General features: G+C 40.5%; 1 protein-coding gene across 1 annotated transcript; it reads right to left on the bottom strand.

Annotated features, from left to right (window-relative positions):
- On the bottom strand, nt 1–13,849 carry rcor1 (REST corepressor 1). The gene is made up of 13 exons (XM_083792240.1): nt 13,260–13,849; nt 13,112–13,171; nt 9,482–9,562; nt 8,828–8,880; nt 8,151–8,312; nt 7,895–8,013; nt 7,199–7,277; nt 6,519–6,569; nt 4,912–5,121; nt 4,720–4,797; nt 4,541–4,598; nt 4,126–4,397; nt 1–3,790 (listed from the first exon to the last, which is right to left on the bottom strand). The coding sequence occupies exons 1-13, from the start codon at nt 13,441–13,443 to the stop codon at nt 3,746–3,748; spliced, it is 1,452 nt and encodes a 483-aa protein (XP_083648366.1). The 5' UTR covers nt 13,444–13,849; the 3' UTR covers nt 1–3,745.
- Nucleotides 13,850–19,042: the final 5,193 nt, after the last annotated feature.

The raw sequence follows: 19,042 nt of genomic DNA on the forward strand, positions 1-19,042 counted from the left end.
AGCTTGTAGATCTATTATTCCAAAAGCGAAATAACGCCAACACCAAAAGGGGTTCCCGTCCGGAATGGGTAAAAACCATACATTGTTGAGCAGAGTCCCTCAGGGCTCTCTATATTGTTTTCTGTTTTCGCTCTACATCAAAGACTTTCACTGAAAATAGCAAATCTACAAACTTTTCCCAGGATGGGACCTGCCATGCCAGGTGTCCGAATTCTGGGCAGTTCATTATAGACCAAGTTTCAAGATCTTACTTTTTTGTGTTCAACATGGTTAAAACAAACAAAAAAACTTCAAAAATAGCAAACATAGCAGATCTACAAGCTCGTTCTATTTCTGTGTGAAGCAGACATACACAACTGTGTCTTATTCTCAACACAAACCGCACTATAAATCATATTTTTTATTTTTCAGTTCCTGCTGTTTACATCTGTAGGGCATAAATCTTGCCTGTATGTTTACCTCATTACACTTTGGTCGTAAAAGGTGTCCAGCTCAAATTGCTCAAATACAACGCATTACAAAAATAATAAACAGCTTAAGTATCCACAACCTTAATCTATGTGATTCATCACACTTAAATCGAGAGCAGGAAACCAACAGCTAGTTTAATGCTTTGCCCTACAGTAAGTTACTGTTGATACTCATACTCGTACATACCTGATCTACAAGCAACACGTCAGACGTGACATGTTGTGAGCTTCTACGTCTGCTATTTGTCATGCTTTTGGCAAGTTTAAATCAGGAAAGTTGTGGTTTGTGCATAAATGCTATAAGGATACGAGGAGGGCGCTTTAATGTGTCCAGCAAGGTTATTATAATTAATACTAACAAAAAAGCTAAATGTGGGGTGGGGGGGAACATGTTCAAATATGGAATTAAAAACAAAAGCTAGGCTTTGCCAAAAAAACGTAAACTACGGTATATTGAGTTTACAAAACTAGTATTTCATACACAAGCCTAGTATTTTGGGTGGATATGAAATCTATGTTACAATTTCAGATGTGCCAGATTAACTGAACACATTTTAGTATGTTTTTATTACAATAAAATCCCTCACAAATGCACCGTATTACAATAAAAAAAAGAAATATATATATGTATAGAAAAGGGCATTTCTGGCTCTGGCTACCAGAAACTACTAGGGCACATTTGACATCTCAAGATTAACCTAGACTTGGGGTGGGGGGCCTTTACGATTCTGTCCCTATTGGAACGTAACTCAAACGGCACCGAGTCAGCTGAAGCGTACTTTGCAACATTCAGCACGGCGACTCGCTCGCCTAACTCAATATAAAAGGAGATTAGCGTTCCACCTCGCTGGTACCGCTCATTAGTGAGCAGCACCTACCCTGGTAAACCATCCCGGCCACGTGAATTCACGAGTCTTCTGCAGACACACGATAATGTGAAATCACGCGACCCGGATGGTTTACCAAGGCTAAGCAGCTCCTAAGACCATGGAGCCTGAAGTTGGATATCACTGAAGAGCAGCAATTGTGCTCAGATAACTGGATAAATAAAAAGGTAAAAAGCTGATATTATGTAGACTCCAAAGTTAATGCTACAAGCATTTTATTCAATATATTCTACATCATTAGGGCTCATTTCTACTCTAACAATGTAGGCACCTGGTAAACATGAGTTGGTGTATTATGGGATGTACATGTACCAGCCACTGTTGCAGGTAAACAAGTTTCCTTCCCTGATCCCAAAGTAATATAATAAAATATAATGAAAATAATTGCATCAGTTCTACCCACCGCCCAATACAAAAAAAAAAGTAATTTCCTTGACAAATCCTCAGTTTAATAACACATTATTCCTCCATTGAAGACGTCTTTCCTCTGTTACTACTAGAAAACCCCTTTTTTAGGTCCCAAACGGCAGATTGGGATTGATCCTAAACTGAACACAAACGCATGAAGTTTCAAAACTAGATGGTTTGAAAACGAATGAAGAGAAATGTACGAGAAAGAGTTTCATTTCAAAAATGACCTATTTCCCAGTTAAGTGTCCATGTGGCTGAAGACACCGTCCTGTAACCTATTGGCTCAGCCTTCTATTGCAACGACCATTATGCTCCTAGTCTCACGTAGCCACACAACTATTCCACAATCTCCCAATGCTATATAGTCTGGAACTACACCTCCCGAAATCCGAGTAAGGAAGCTGCTATTTCCGTTCACGAAAAAATATATTTAAAATATCTTTACATTTTATTTTTTATTTCCTTTTCTGCTAAGCAACAAGCTATATATGCTTAGATGTTTTCCATTAATATTAGGATAAACTTGCGCGAATGTAAAGACGAAACGGAAGTGGGGAGGAGGCTCCACTTCCCCTTTATGTTTTACTCATGATAGCTTTTCGATTGCTCCAGACTGTATGACGGAAGCATTTGGAAATTGCGAGAGGCAACAGTCTGGCAACGCAAGACTAATATGCTCCTAGTGAGTGCAAGGAACCGGGATAAAATCTAATAAATAAAAAAAAACTTAAAAAATAGGTCACGTCTAATTTCTGCCTATGTACATACATCAACAGCCCAGTGTGTCTTTGAGCTGAAAAGAGTGTACAAATGGAACCAAAATGGTCATCTGGAGTTCTGTTGGAAAATTAAGCAAACAGAGTTGAAGCTCAAGCTACAATAATGATCCCAGCCCTGATCCAAACCCGAGAAGAAATAAACTAACAAACAAAAAAACTTAGCACTAAGGGATGGTGATAGATGAGAGAGACCATCACGTTTATGGTCGCGTGAAGTCAATTTATTTGTAAAGCATATTTAAAACTAACCAAGATTGACCAAAGTGCTGCACAGTGTACAAATGAAACATGTGTTGCATTTATTTAACTTCTTATGTCAGACACCAGTTCTTGCAGGTGAGTTCAATTGTGACGGAAACTATTGCAAACCAAAATACATGTAGTGTAGTGTAGTGTACATGGCTTGATATTTTGTCCATCTGGTTCTGAACAGTCTAAAAATAAGATTAGTGAAAGCCCAATTTTAGAGAACAGATGTAAACAGGAAGCATTGCAGCATTTTGAAATGAAACTCTTCAAGCAGCAATATACAGTTAGAACAAATAAAAACAATTCTTCAACAGTTGTCACTATGTCGACGTGGGTGTGTGATGACAGATGATGAATGGCATAAAGTGCCGCTAGTATCCCTGCTTATCAATCACTGGACAATAATTCAATCAAATGATCAGTGTCCATAATGGATTTTGACAGTTGGTGTTGGTCTCAGACCAGTCAGTCCAGAAGCAATGCGTTCAATATCAAACACTAAAACCCTAATAAAATAATTAAAATATGATTCTTTGTTTACCTGACATTGATCATTTACTAAAGTCAATCAAGCAACCCTCCATCATTGTAGATTAATGTCCGTTTGTCTTTCCATCTGTAAGCCTTCCCGTTTTCCCCCCCATCCTCCAATCTTCCCATCTATCCGTTCGTCTGTCTGTCTGTCTACCTGTCTCTGTGTCTACCCGTCTCTCTGTCGGTCTGTATTTGGTGTCAGCTGTGGACAAAAGGAGGGGAGGAAACTGGGATTTGTAGTCCAACTTAAAAAGGTCAGCACGAGGATCGCAACAGGAAATGACCTCTGGGAGGTGTGCTAATGTTCATAGGTCAAAGGTCATAGCTGTTGGCTCCTCATATCAAACAGAGAGAGAAGAGAGTAGCGATGAGGGGAGTGGATAAATAAGAGTGGGTCCAATCCAAGATGGCTGTCTCAGGAGGCAAGAGGCTTCTGGGAGTCCACTGGAGAGGAGGAGTCCTACACAGGATTAAAAAACAACAGTAGCACTGAGTACATTGGAGTCAAAGTCAGAGTAGAACAGAATAAAGTACATCAAAGCAGAGTATAATAGATCAATTGTTTTTTAAGTCTCCAGGACACTAGCCACAAGGCCAATGGTTTCCATTTATACGCTCTGGTTTGAATTAACATGAGGATTTTACAGTGTAGATTGGTAGAAGAGAAAACAAATTGTAGGCCTCATGCAACTGGGAGTTCTTGAAATTCAAAACAATTAGAAGCACTGGTTTAGACTAAAACATAATCGAACAAAGAAATATAGTGTTTATGCTCCCTCCCTCCCTCCTCCTCACCTCCTTTTGCTCCTCTGGGGTGTCTGGGGCCACGGCCCCGCCCCCAGCCATGGCTCCACCCTGCTCCTCCGGCGAGGAGGTGGGGATCACCTCCATCTTGTCGTCCTCCGCTCTCCCCGTCTCCATGCCGTGCTCGGCCTCCCACTCCTGAAGGACCTCGTCCAGGTTGAACCGCCGCCTGTAGTTGACGAAGAAGTTCTTCACCTGGACCACTGACTTGTTCCCGATCACGTCTGAGATGGCCTGGAAGTCGCGACCGTACTTCCTGATGGCTGTGACCAATGGGAAGAGTTGAAATTTGAAACTTCCCTCGGGCACATTCATACTTTCCTCTAGACATTTTCAGGTTTTGACAGAGGCAACTGAGGTCACTCATGTTGACATTTTAAAAATAACATGCATTCGTATGGTTTACCTTGTACAGCCAACAGCTGTTCATCTGTGGTCCACCTGGTGTTGAACTTCTGGTTCACCTGACCACAACAATGGCATCATGAAGAAGACTGTCTTTAGACTGTTTTTTTTCTCTCTATTACAGGGCAATGAAGTATTCTCTTTGTGTGTGTGTAAGTGTGTGTGCGTGTGCGTGCGTACCTCTGGTACTCTGAAATCTTCCAGTCCTGGGGTGAGTTTGTCCTTCAGTGCACTGTTGCTCTGTTTAATGGTCTGTATCTAAACAGGAAACACCATATTAGGAAACGGACAGCAGAATTAAAGGGAAAGACAGCGCTACATGACACACAAAAGGGAGGGACACGCGCGCATAAAATCACCACTCCAGCTCACCTGTCTCTTAATTGTGACAAGTTCACCGTCTAGTTGACGTATGACCCCTATGGCAGCGGGGGCGCTAGAGGACATGGCCGCTACGTCTGCCTGGTTGAGATGCATGCCTTTAGGAGGTTTCTTCTTGGCTCTGTGAAGACTTTTTCCTGACAGAGGCTGGACTTCCTTCTTCACGTGTGTGGGCTTCTCTGGTACACTGGCACTGGCAGGCTGGAGGGGAGACAGACACAACACACACTACTGAGGAGAAGATCTTTTAACCCATTCCGGACGGGAACGCCTTTTGGTGTTTTAAGGATTACGTTATGCTTTAGCAATTGAAAAATAACAAATCTATAAGCTCATAGCAAGGCACTGAGTGCCGCTTTACGAGCTTGTAGATCTGCAAATCTTTGAATATATATTCTTTCACAGTGAACTAAAAATTTAAACTCAAATATTTGCCTCTGGGGCAGTCCCCGGAAGAACACATTTTCAGATGGGGGTCGGTGGCCAATTTCATATAATTTTTGGGGTCCTTGAGATTAATTATTTGAGAACCAATGACATAGAAACATAGAGCTTTTCAGAAAACTGTCAAGACATTTTGTAGAATCGAAGAGACTAAATGCGTTAAATCAGTGGTTCCCAAACATTGTAGCTCAAGACCCAAAAAGGGAAATTAGAAGGGACCCAAACTAGTGAAAATAGCAGATCTACAGGCTCAGTGAGCTTGTAGATCTGCTTTTTTGTCTGTCTGTTTTGTCTTTTTTTTTAAGATATTTTTTAAGATATTTTTTTGCGGCTTACGCCTTTTATTGATTTTTGAAGGGACAGACAGTAGGCTGACAGGAAACGGGAGAGAGATGGGGGGATGACATGCAGTAAAGGCCGTGTCGGGTCCGGGAGTCGAACCCGCAGCACACTGCGACTGGATTACCAGTCCGGTGCCCAGACCGTTACGCTACGGCCTGGGCTTTTTTTTTTTTTTAATGGAAATTGTATTAAATACTTTAGAAAAATGTTGGAATTGTTTTTAATTGATGAAGTTTCTTGTTTGAACTTTTGAAATACATTTTTAAATGTAGAAAACCAAGCAGGGGACATTTACTCGCGACCCTTAACAATTGTTCCGCAACCCAAACATGACCCACTGTCAATGTCACCATAGCTTTACAGTACATGCTAGAAACAGCTATACTGAGAATTGATAGAGAGCTGGGTTTTGTTAGTTAACTAACAAACATACATTTAGAATGCATAATTAAGTCATGCTTTCTTTCAGCATACCTATTCCACTTCTACAATAAGAAATCAAGGCTTTCCTCCTAATGATAAAAAAATCTAAAACTAGGCCTGGGCCGGCCGAGTGGTCCAGGCGCCTAGGCTGGTGATCCTGCCTGACAGCGTGTAGCGTGTTTGGGTCCCGATCCTGACAACTTTTGCTGCATGTCTATATTAATCAATGAATAAAATAATAGTAATCGATCCCTACTATTACGTTTCAAGAAATGTCCAAAACAGTTCCAAATTAGCCCATCTGCCATTTTCACTATATTTGCACGACACCATTGTGCAAAAGGTAAATGAATGGAAAACAAGATGAATGATTAGTAGTAGAGGTTTACCTTCTGTCCTGTAGCTGGTTTGGTTTCTACCTTCTCTGTACCAGAGCCCAGCTGGAACAGAAATAACTCCATTAATGAGCAGGCTGATTTCAGTCACAATAGAAATTAGCACATTAAAGAAGGCTTCTGCAAACGATACTGTATATGCATATCGTCGCCGTTGGGTGGAACCTGTGTTCCAATGAATCCAATGCAGTTATTATGTAGTCACAGTTTTGTTAATACTTTTTTTCATTGATTCAATACTTCAATGAAGTACTGAAACACACACAAATAAAAGCAATTCGCTAAAATAACCCATTTACAAGATCACAATGTGTCACATTGCGATGAATTGTGAGCATGTCATTCGGCTATTGTCACTCCTTTTGTGCGACGCTCTTATACGACAAAGTAGAGTATTCATTTAGGGGACAAAATGATGAGGATACAATGTTTCTGCCCGACAGCAACATTGCCATTGGCTCACGTTTTCAACAGCCTTTGAGATACGTTGTTTATTTATGTGGTACATAATAATACACTAGTGTACATCCCAGAGGACACCACATTAAAGTGTACTTACTGTATACAACTGTCAACCTGGTGTCCCCATTTTGGACACGTGACACGTCATACAATGCAGTATAAATTAGGGTTTACTCTGCCAACAACAGGCCATGAAACCGTTTGTTACTAACCTCCTTTTTGTCGTCCTTGCTGGGTTCATACTCCGCGTCACTAGGAGGGCGGGCAGCATGTTCCTCTACCTCATCCTCACTACACACACACACACACACACACACACACACACACACACACACACACACACACACACACACACACACACACACACACACACACACACACACACACACACACACACACACACACACACACACACACACACACACACACACACACACACACACACACACACACACACACACACACACACACACACACACACACACACACACACACAAGCTTAGGAAAGGAACAAAAACTAAACAATTCAAAGAATAAATGACATTTTCCTCCTGTGTTAATAGCCAAATTGGATATTTTAACATCAGTTATTATGGTGGTTCTTGGAGAGACAGATTTTCTGTGGTGGTACTAAAAAGGGGGGAGTTGCACCACTCAGTTCACACAGGTGTGATTTTTGTTTTTTATTGTGAAAATGTGCCTCAAATCTTTGAATATAGATTCTTTCAGAGCGAACGTTTTTAACTCAAATCTTTGCATCTGGGGGTGGGTCCCTGGAACAACATATTTTCAGATGGGGGGCCCTTGACATGAAATATTGAGAACCACTGAAATAGAAACATGAGGTTTTTCAGAAATGTGTCATGACATTTTTTTTAATGCCTAAATGTGTTAAGGGATATCCTCACCTCTCATCTCTCTCCCTCTTGTGTTTGCGTGCGTGTCTGTCCATCAGGCTGGTTTTACTGCGCGTCTTCTTCCAAGAGTAGTAGAATCTCACCAGACTGGCTATGGACTTATCTGGCAGCTATAGAAGAATTAGCACATTAGATAGATACTATCTATACATTAGATAGATACTATCTAATGTTATCTAATTAGATAGATACTATCTAATGTTACTTATATCACTGTGCGTGTGTGTGTGTATGTGTGTGGTCCTACCATTTGCTGTATGCGGTGGAATGTCTTTCCATGGAAGCTGAAGCCTTGTTCAAATAGAACCCTGTCCTCCACTGTCCACTCGTCAGGGAATGGGGTGAAGTTCGGAAGGTCAGCCAGAGATTTCTCTATGTTGTGTCTGTGCCAAAACAACATCCCCAGGGCCTGCACACATACACAAACAGATGAATGGCATGAATGAGGTAAATGCATATATTAAATGAATATATAATAAACCAATTGCAGAGGTTGTAACTTCAGGTTAAACAACACAAGAATCCCAAAGGTCACTGGTAGATATAAAGGACTGGAAAGAAGTCAGAGGCAGAGAAAACAGAGTCAGAGACGAGTACCATGTTATGTTTGTATGTAAGAACACTAGCATTATGAACTTCAGACAAAAATACCTGCCAATTTATTTTATAAAGACTGCTACTTTCAGAAGAATTTGCATATAATGCCATTCCCAAATTTGGGACACCAAGTTGAAAGTGGTTAAAGAATGGGCAGGTGTTTTATAGTGTTATTTAGGATTGTTTTGTGTTCAGACTACAGTGAGGGTTAAGCCTAATTTATGCTCCGTCGGACGTCATGTGCCGGAACTTCATAGTGCGGTCACGTCACATCTGCGACACGTCATGAGGTTGTAGGTCTGCTATTTCAACAAATTATGAATGTACCTGTTCCATGTTGTAACCGTGCTTCTCTTTGGCAATGGCGATGTATTCATCCACTGAAACACACAAACACACACACACACTTTAATTTACAAAACACTATTATAATACATTATTGCCCTGTACTTGGTCAAAACGGTTTGCTTTAAAGGTTTTATGACATTCATTTTAATTTATTTATCTTTTTTCTTTTAGGTTTTATGACCTCAATTACACCCAAAAAACCTGAACTTTGAACATTCAGTGGATTTTCTGTGGTCTGAAGTTTTCTTTGGGGTTTGGAAGCCTTTTGAGCTACAATGAAAACAGGCAACACAGTGAAAACAGTGACATCTGCTGGCAAATCCCATTGACATATATGGGATTTGCAGGGTCTTACATCACTTACTGCCGGCAAATCAGAGCACCTGTTTGAGCCAGAAAACCCCAGATCACAGAAAATCTACTGAATGTTAAAAGTTCATGTTTTTTGGGTGCACCACCAGCCCTATAATACACATGACTTGATCATACGATGAAGAGTTCAAATAAATAAGGATTTGTTTTAATGAATTGAAATGGTCAAATACATCCACATGATATGAACATGATCATGAACATGATATGTGAAAATAAATAACACATAGAAAACAAAAAGTGATTTCCTTGTCATCTTACGTTTGTTGTCGGCGAGCGTCAGACTGGGAATCCAGACCAGCATGCCTAGGTTGTCTCTCTGCTGAGCCACCTTGGCCACCTCTGGGAACACACAGGATGTTAGGACGCACCGCAACAGGTACAGCAATATAGCCGTCCCAAATGCACGCTACAGACTAATCGGTATGGTATTTTGGAACATACTGTTGGGTGCATTCACAAGAGCAGCTTTCATTATGGACATACTATTCACATGATGTGCAATCAAAGAAATAATTTAAAAAATATGCATTTGTAATCTATGTTGTCTGCCCTTATTACAGAACAAGAACTCATGAAAGCAATCTGGGGAGGGCAGTGGGTTGTAGATACTGTAGATAAGACCTTTACAGAGCAGACAAGGGAAAAGTCACTTGTAAACATTGCGGGTGGCCCCCCTAACCAATCACAACTTAGAAGTCTTACACTCACTCTACTCACAAGTCACCTGAAACTAAAATGTTAGGGACTAGTGGACAAGAGATCCAGTATAAGTCATTTTACAATTAGTCAGTTAACAGTCATTACGACAGCATCAAGGGCTGCCAAAATACATTTTGTTCGACTAAATAAACTGTAGATCTATTCAACTAAAATCTTATGATATTTAGTCAAATAACTAACACTAAAACATTCCAGGTGACCAAAATGTGACTAAAACTAAATTAAAACTATTAAAGAGACTATGACTAAAACTTGCTGCCAAAAACAACACTGGTGACAAACAATTGCACAATCAGTTTTCTTACACTGGTTCCCAAATTGTCTCAGCTCAAAAGAGACATTTTGTGTCTCTCTCCAAATTAGTGAAATAGCCGATCTACAAAGCTTTTAGAGCTGCTATTTTCAGTTTCACTACTTCTTCACCCCTTCTTTCACTACATCACTTCACCCCTTTTGCAACCAGATCTTATTTTAATGATGTTTGGGAGACAAGAAACACTTTCCTGGGGTTTTTATGTGGGAAATATGTGTTTTTAGATATTTCAGTATTTCGAAGTGTCCATGGACTCCGTGATGTCATGGACACTGTGCTCACTTACTTGTGAGTCACGTGACTGGGCTGCGCCATGACACTTTCATAGGAGCCAAACTCACACCGGAAGTGCAATGAATACATGGCAGTGAATGGAGCCGGCTGGACCAGCTCATAACAAACATTATTTATGAACAATTGAGACCTTTGTCATATAAATCGGACATATCACAGGTTGTTTTGTAATCACTTGCTTTTCGATGTGCACAGTATATCATTTTATTTGAGGATCTAAACAGCAGCAGGTATCGTTTCTGGCTCGGAGGTATCGCGAGATTTGACTGACAGACAGGAAACGATGGGAAGTCTCGCGATACTTGGTACGTTCAGAAAGGTGCTTTGTGCTCTTTAGATACCATACCTCTATAAAATGACAGTGTACACATCGAAAAGCAACACAGCAGACAATAATGTGTTATATGTCTTCTGTTGTTTTCCAGAAACAATTACTTTACAAAACATCTCAGTCATTTAGAAATAGTGTTCATGAGCTGGTCACTGGGCTCTCATTGACTCCAGTGCATTCTGCAACTTCCGGGTGTGGTTTGGCTCCCATGAAAGTGTCATGGCGCAGCCCAGTCACATGACTATTTCCTTTCCTTCTCAAAGCTTCCTTGGTCTCAATTGCACATGTTTCTTTCCTTCCAGGGAGCAACATGGAGTCTACCGTACGGTCTTCGCTTCCTGTCCTCATTTAATAGTCCTTGGACAACATGTTGTCTTAATAAGACAGCCCTCCCCCTATCCACAAGGAGGAGCAGTGGGCCAAAGCATTATGGGAATTGTAGTCCAAGGACACTTTGAAATACAGAAATATCTAAAAACACATTATCTACATAAAAATCTCAGGAAAGTGTTTCTTGTCTCCCAAACATCATTAAAATAAGATCTGGTTGCAAAAGGGGTGAAGTGTCCCTTTAAGTTTTTATTTCATGAAATGTAGTATTAATTTATTTTGTAGGGTTTTTTTATGGATCTTTTGAAATAATATTAAAGAAGGAAACAAAACAAAAAAGACCCCATTAAATAAGTCTGTCTCTGTAGCCCAAAAATGGCACCCAACCCACTGGTTTCCCAGGAAACACTGGTTTAAACTGTCTCCTTTGAGTGACTGCAAGCCTGTCTGCCAGGTGTGTGCGCACACACACACACACACACACACACACACACACACACACTGTACAACAAATTGATGCTAGGATTCCATTCCATAGGGGTAAAGAATTCCTTATCTACTGTATACATTTATTCGTATACAAATGTAGACACAAACTAGAACTGCACTCTGTCGAGTGCCTACTTGCTTGTTGCACACAAGTAGGCCATAAATGGCCTACTAGTGCGCAAGCAGAACGCGCAAGTACGACCGCTACAAACTGTCAAATCTCAGTGAAGAACATGAAGGTAATTCTATTTATTCTCATTCATTCTTTCGTTACGTAATTAACAATCAATTACATAATGTTGTAATTACGGATGAGTGACGGCTTTCGATGGTGACGTATATGTCGATCAGTGTCGGGTGTATTAAATGAAATGCCTCTATGTATATGTAATTTGTAAGTTGATTAGCGGTATACTGTGGTTACTTTGCGTATGCCCCGTTTCGTAGCAGCATATGACGTCAGGGTATAACTGGTAACTATAACTAGCTCTCAATGATGACGTAATAAAGTAGTCATTACGTCATACGCTGGCACAGCGCATACAAATCAACCGGCGACATACGCATCGAAGCACTGGACGAAAACTATTAATTGTGCGCTCTGCTTGCGCAAGTAATAAGTATTAATAATACTTTTGGTAAACCGTAGGATTCGCAGTAACTGCTTTCTCTGGCACTTTTGAGTTACAATTTGAATAATGCTGCCTTCTATTCTATGAATTATATCACCGTCTGCAAGGTATTTAGACAGTGAATGAGTTGTTGGGTAATTTAGTATCTGTTGAATGAATTCATAATGTTACTGTTAATATCAAATAAAATATTTCATTCTAGTTTTCTGTAGCTGGCTTGATTCAGGCCTAGTTGTTTTCTTCAGACCCAGTGACTATTTACAAAAAAGGGAACTGGACAATGGACAGAGAAATCTGCTGAAATTATGAAGGAACTTAAAACTTCTACATCAACTGAAAGTTGATGTAGAATTATATAACAGTATGTTAGCTTGTAGGCAACATGTGTGAGAACCCATTGCATATCTTATTACTTTCTCCCTTTCTTAGAATTGCAAATGATGCCATCAATTACAGGAATCCCACCTGCAATATTACATCACAATCAAGAGCATTTGCATATGTATTTCAAAATATCCCGTTGGGGACAATAAAGCTGCAAGATTGACCAATCTTGACTCAATTCGTTAAAATATTAGCAGCTATAATTCAGCCAGTAGAATTAAACAAAGTTAAAACTTCCACTTTGGACATATATATATATAACAAACGGATGAAGTGAAAAAGATGGATGACTGGATTCCTTCATTTCTCCTCTCAACTCGTGGACTGTTCGAGGCTACCAACTGGCTCTGAGGTCTGCTAGTATATAGGCTTCAGCAGTTTGCAATAAATCTCACCTGGATCGTAATCGGGTACCACTGCTTGATACTGAGTCCCGACCCGCATGCCGCCGCCTCCTAGACACACAGAAACACACCTGGGTTTGATGCTTTCAAGGACCAAGTGTTCATGGAGTAAGTAAGACAAGAGACCGAGGCTACCCACCATGTTCATCATCACTGCTGGAGCCTGAACTTCCTTCCTCCCATGAATTGTTGCTGCTCCCGTTCGTGGCAGACAAACTTTTAGTGTTTCTGGGGTTATCATGGTTATTATTATTATTCACCGAATTCCTACCCCTTCTCTTCCCGGACATCTCCGTCCCGCTTTTCTCCAACATCGCCGGCATGGTCGGTCGTTGAAAAAAGATGGGGAACTCGGAAGAACTACACACAGCGGGGGTAGCCTTGTTTTAGCTTAGCAGGCTAGCGTCGTTAGCCCCACGTCCCGTTAATCCCAATGGGGTCGGTGTTAGCACCTTGCTAAAAAGCTAACGAGGCTAACTTTCAACCAACAGCCCCGAGGAAAGTAACCGTAGCAGGTTGGCCAGCAGTTAGCTGCCCGATGTATCTCTACTTAACTGAACAAATTGGAATTGACCCTTTCAATAAATCTTTCGGAATCAATGCGCCTCTTTAGCCAAATAAAAAACATAATCCCACCCATAAAAGCTAATAAATAACTCCCTGGATGTTTTACAACTAGATCTCTTATGTTGCCAAAGAGCCAGTGAGAAGTCTACTCTAGTCTGGACTATCAGGGATGCATCAGTGACGTCACAATCAATCAGACGTGTGTGTGTGGGGGGGGTGGATCACTTCTCCATGCAGATTTCTGCATCTGCTCTTGGTCTAGAGCGGAAACGGAAATGCCGAAATGGTAGGTGCATAAATGTGTGGGCTTTAATAACCGGATACAGTAGGCGGGATCTAGACCGGATTACACTGATCGATTTGGAATAGAAACCAGGCTTTCCACAGGTACTGCGGAGAGTCTGGTGACGTGGGTTATAGCCTGTAGTTTTTCCATGGGGCTGTTTGATTAGTCAAATATTGTATAAAACTAACAAAGGATAATATATATAAGTATTAGTTTACTAAGGTTTAACAATCCAATTTAATCCCAGAATATGAAATTTGCACAACATAATACCTATCGGATTATTATTTTTAAACCTATTGATTTATATTATTATATATCAGACTTCAATCAACAAATACAAAATAATAAATAAACTAGCAAAAATGTACATCTATGGTATCATTATTGCAGTGTTCTAACCACTGGTTTTCAAACATTTTCATGTCAAGGACCCCCATATTAATATTTGGTTGCCGACCCCATCTAGTCCCAGTGCCAGGGACCCCCAGATTTGTTTAAAAAATACTCAATTTGTCCCCCCAAAAAGTGTTTCAAGACTACAAGCTCACAATAATGCACCGTCCATGATGCATTTGTGAGCTTGTAGATTGGCTATTTTCAAATAGCCAAAGTATATGGTTAAAATCGTTGAATTGATGTTAATGTTATATTAACACATTTTGCTGCAGACCCCTGGAACCCTGTAAATTAAATGACTACATTTCCCAGTAGTTTGTGGGTAGCATACTTTACCTAATGATGTGGCCTTGTCATCACATCTGTGAAACCTCCATCCCCATACATTTGTAGCTTTTACAGTCATATTTTATTCAGTCTTCACTCAGCCACATTACCAACCACATTAGTTACAAAGCAGCTCCAATGTACACGTACACAGCTAGCTGCTTTTAGTCAGAGCCTTAGATATAGACAGAGTTACGCAAACTGCGTTCACTTCATGGGGCCAGTCCAATGGCTTCTATTGAGAATGGGGACAACCAACTGGGACAAGTCCTGGACCGGAAGTAGGCAGAAATGCATTGGACTCAGGCAACAGCCCAGCTTTAATGATAAATACCTTTTTATTTTAGATAGTTTTGTAGTAATAGTACCACATAAACATTAAAGAGACTTTAGTTGTTACTGTATAATACTTCAAAACAGTTGTCATGTTGCACATCTTAAAATAGCTCTTATTTGCGCCGCCCTCATTGAAAACAATATGTATTTCCAACTCCAGCTTGTCTCAGTTCAGGCTGCATGAACAGCGCTCGGTTTCTGCCCCCTCAATATCATAACTCTTCTATTAGATGGCTGTAATCCAAACATCTCTTCCTTAGTCTGCCCGGGGGTCTCCTCCCAGTGGGACGTGCATCGAGGACCTCACTAGGGAGGCGCTCGAGAGGCATCGTAACCAGATGCCTGAAGCACCTAAGCTGGCTCCTTTCCAGGCAAAGAAGCAGCGACTCTACTCGGAGTCTCTCTCACATGACCAATCTTTCTACCCCATCTCTAAGGGAGATGCCAGCCACCCGTCGGAGAAAACTCATTTCGGCCGCTTGTATTCGTGACCTTATTCTTTCGGTCATGACTCACACTTCATGACCATAGGTGAGAATAGAAGATTGCTCGGTAAACGGAGAGCTTTGCCTTCTGGCTCAGCTCTCTTGTCATCAAACAGTGCAGTACAATGACTGCAATATCGCCCCTGCCTCTCAGATTCTCCACCACACTTCATGACTATATGTGAGAATAGGAACGAACATTGCTTGGTAAACAGAGAGCTGTGCCTTCTAGCTCAGCTCTCTTTTCGTCACAACAGTGCGGTACAGCGACTGTAATACCGCCCCTGCCGCTCCGATTCCTCGGCTGATCTCCTTCTCCGTCCTCCCCTCACTCGTGAACAAGACCCAGAGATACTTCACCTGGGGTAATGTCTCATTCCCTACATGGACTGCACAATCCATTGGTTTCCTGAAAGCTGTCCAACAAGCTTGATGCTAAAAGCAACATCTTCAAAACCCAGGGCAAGATCATAATCATCATTTATACACTTGCCTCAGTTGCCTGGATGAATGTCTGACAGAATACTCTCAGGCAGTTAGATATCCAGAAAAAGGCAAACTGAGTCATTGCAGAACAGATGCTGGCATGCTGTAACAACTGTTCTTAAAATATATATAGATTCACACTCCCAGCTGTTCAGAAGATCTGAAAGCACTGCTACCCCCACCCTAGTAGTCCAACCACCAGGAGGCAGAGGCCTCCTTTCAGCCCTATTTTAAAAATACCTAATATAGCTGATCTACAAGTTCACAACAATGCAATGCAAAAATAAGGATGCGATGGAAATGTTTGTACTTGTATGGTTGCAGACAAGAACAGGTGGAGAAAATATGCATCAATGCAAATGCTAGGGGGTGGGTGGCATTTGCCCTCCCCCAGGACCCCAAATTAGGCCTACACCCCTGCCCAGAGGCGATGACCAAGGCATAATACCTAATGCCTTGACAGGAATATCTTCCATTCTGCATAGCGTGTATGTCTATTATTTTGGAAAGGGGCGCCACATTACGAGCAACATATGAATGACCAAATCTTTGTTTTATTACGCAGTTCATATAGCCTATTTAAACTAAATGAGACTCACCAGTCACCATGCAATCTCTCTCTCCCCCTCCCCCTCTCTCACTTTACGTGTTGGAAGCTGCCGTGACAAGCAACATAATGGGAAAAATTCGCCATGTACATAATGTAATGTCACAGATGATACAATCATCTTAAAACATATTTAAAATATGCCAAGTATAGCTAAAGTTCGATAGATGGTGGTGAAATAAGCATGTTTGTTTAATTTCGAAGATCTTATATTTAAATTTAAGATGAGACTCCCCACAGTGTTGTGCTATTAAAGAGGTTAATTATAATCGGTGCATCTCTGCTCTCGCATTTTGAAACAAGCCACTATAAAAAAATCAGACCAGTCTGAACTTTGAAGTGAGTGGTACTGTACTGTACTGTACTGTACTGTACTGTACTGTACTGTACTGTACTGTACTGTACTGTACTGTACTGTACTGTACTGTACTGTACTGTACTAGCCCTCCTCCATGGCCTGTGTGTCTGTCTGTGTGTTAGGCTGTGCAACAGTGACACTTAGTGGTGAACAGACTCTAGAACGCTATTTTCGTGCATTGACAGACAGACACATGGACACACATAGCTGTCTATAGGAGTGGTTGCACCACTCAAAAAGAACAGGCAAGATATGATATTTCAACAAGATGTCTGGAGCTCTGCTAATCCCTGAATCCCAGCTAGATCATGAAAAAAGGGGGTAAAGAAAGGGTATGTGCAGTCAGTTGCCAATACAAAAGGTTCAAAGTTAGTTAATTGTCAGCATTATTTGGCCCTTATAAGGAAAGTTGCGTGGAACAATCGGTTAAGTTTGGCATCGCTTGCTAGGGTTCTCCAAACGTGCGTACACTACACCGTGGTGTGTTTGGAGAGATGCGCTCACGGGCACTAGGCTACGGTGAAAGGGGCATGTTGTGGAAGACCGCCCCTAAGAACCACACACCCCATGTTCTCTTTGGGAAACCCGGTTACCCGACCAAAGGCAGTATGGATTTATTAAGCATTTCACGGTCTGAATACAGTCGTATGTAAAGATTTGGACACGTTGGCCTACCACATTTTGCTGAAGTGAACTGATTCACTTGAGTAAATGTATAAAAGTATTGGCATTAAAGTTCAAATGTATATACTGTACAAATCTTTTGAAAATAGCCGATCTACAAGCTCACAATGCGTACCATGGTGAGCTTGTAGATCGGCTATTTTCAAATGGCCGAAATGTATATAGGGCTGAAGTGGGTAATGTATGTTCTGTAATAATAATCAAAATCTACAAAGTAACTATAGTAGTAACTAGAACTGCACTCTGTCGAGTGCATACTTGCTTGTTGCACACTAGTAGGCCATAAATGGCCAACTAGTGCGCAAGCAGAGCGTGCAAGTCCTTTCGACCGCTGTAAAATGTCAAATCTCAGTATCTCTGTGAAGGAACATTTGAAATGATTAATGTTTAGATGTAACTATTTGCTACCTACTTTATACATATAAACATCTAGTATTATTAAGTATGATTCAAGTTTCTATCTATATAAGAAATACTGTTTTATCGTTGTAGATATATTCTGGATCCCTTTTTAGTTTTTCAGAGACAAATAAATCATTTATATGTGTTGAAAAAAAAGGTATATAAACTGAATTAAAATATGTTATACAGTATATTTTTTCTGTAAACGGTGGAATCTCAATATCTCTGTGAAAGAACATTTGAAATGTCTAATATGTATGTATACGTATATAGTATATGCCTATATACTATATATATACTATATATATTTCTCACGTCATCATTTAGAGCTAGTCATACGTATACTATATACATAATCAGTACAAAATAAAATAGCAAATTGTGCCTGATCTGCTGGGACCAGAGTACGTGGTGTGAAAAAAAAACATCAAATCTGTGCCTGTGTTGCTGGACCAAATGACCACAAATGACCATATTTCTTACGTCATTATTAAGAGCTAGTCATACACATACACACCACGTACTCTGGTCCCAGCAGATCAGGCACAATTTGCTATTTTATTTTTTACTGATTATGTATATAGTATACGTATGACTAGCTCTAAATGATGACGTAAGAAATATATATAGTATATATATAGTATATAGGCATATACTATATATGTATACATATATACTCTATACTCTACTGTATAAAGTGTGTAGTTGTAAGTTGATTAGCGGTATACTGTGGTTACTTTGCGCCAAAAACCGTGACAGCTGTTCCGCCATTTGAGGCTTACGCAGAAAAACATCAAATCTGTGCCTGTGTTGCTGGACCAATGATGACGAAATGGCCATATTTCTTACGTCATCATTTAGAGCTAGTCATACACATACACACCACGTACTCTGGTCCCAGCAGATCAGGCACAATTTGCTATTTTATTTTTTACTGATTATGTATATAGTATACGTATGACTAGCTCTAAATGATGACGTAAGA

The sequence above is a fragment of the Protomyctophum parallelum genome, assembly GCF_964188405.1.
Source record: "Protomyctophum parallelum genome assembly, chromosome: 20".
In the NCBI taxonomy this organism is placed as follows: Eukaryota; Metazoa; Chordata; class Actinopteri; order Myctophiformes; family Myctophidae; genus Protomyctophum; species Protomyctophum parallelum.

Bases quoted from the DNA above. Each gene is read 5' to 3' on its own strand.
- rcor1 (XM_083792240.1), bottom strand. From the start codon at position 13,443: ATGCCGGCGATGTTGGAGAAAAGCGGGACGGAGATGTCCGGGAAGAGA. The intron at 9,563-13,111 runs GTGAGATTTATT...GTGTGTTCCCAG, and splicing joins GGTACCCGATTACGATCCAG to AGGTGGCCAAGGTGGCTCAG. The intron at 4,398-4,540 runs GTAAACCATACG...CATTGGTCACAG, and splicing joins ACAGCTGTTGGCTGTACAAG to CCATCAGGAAGTACGGTCGC.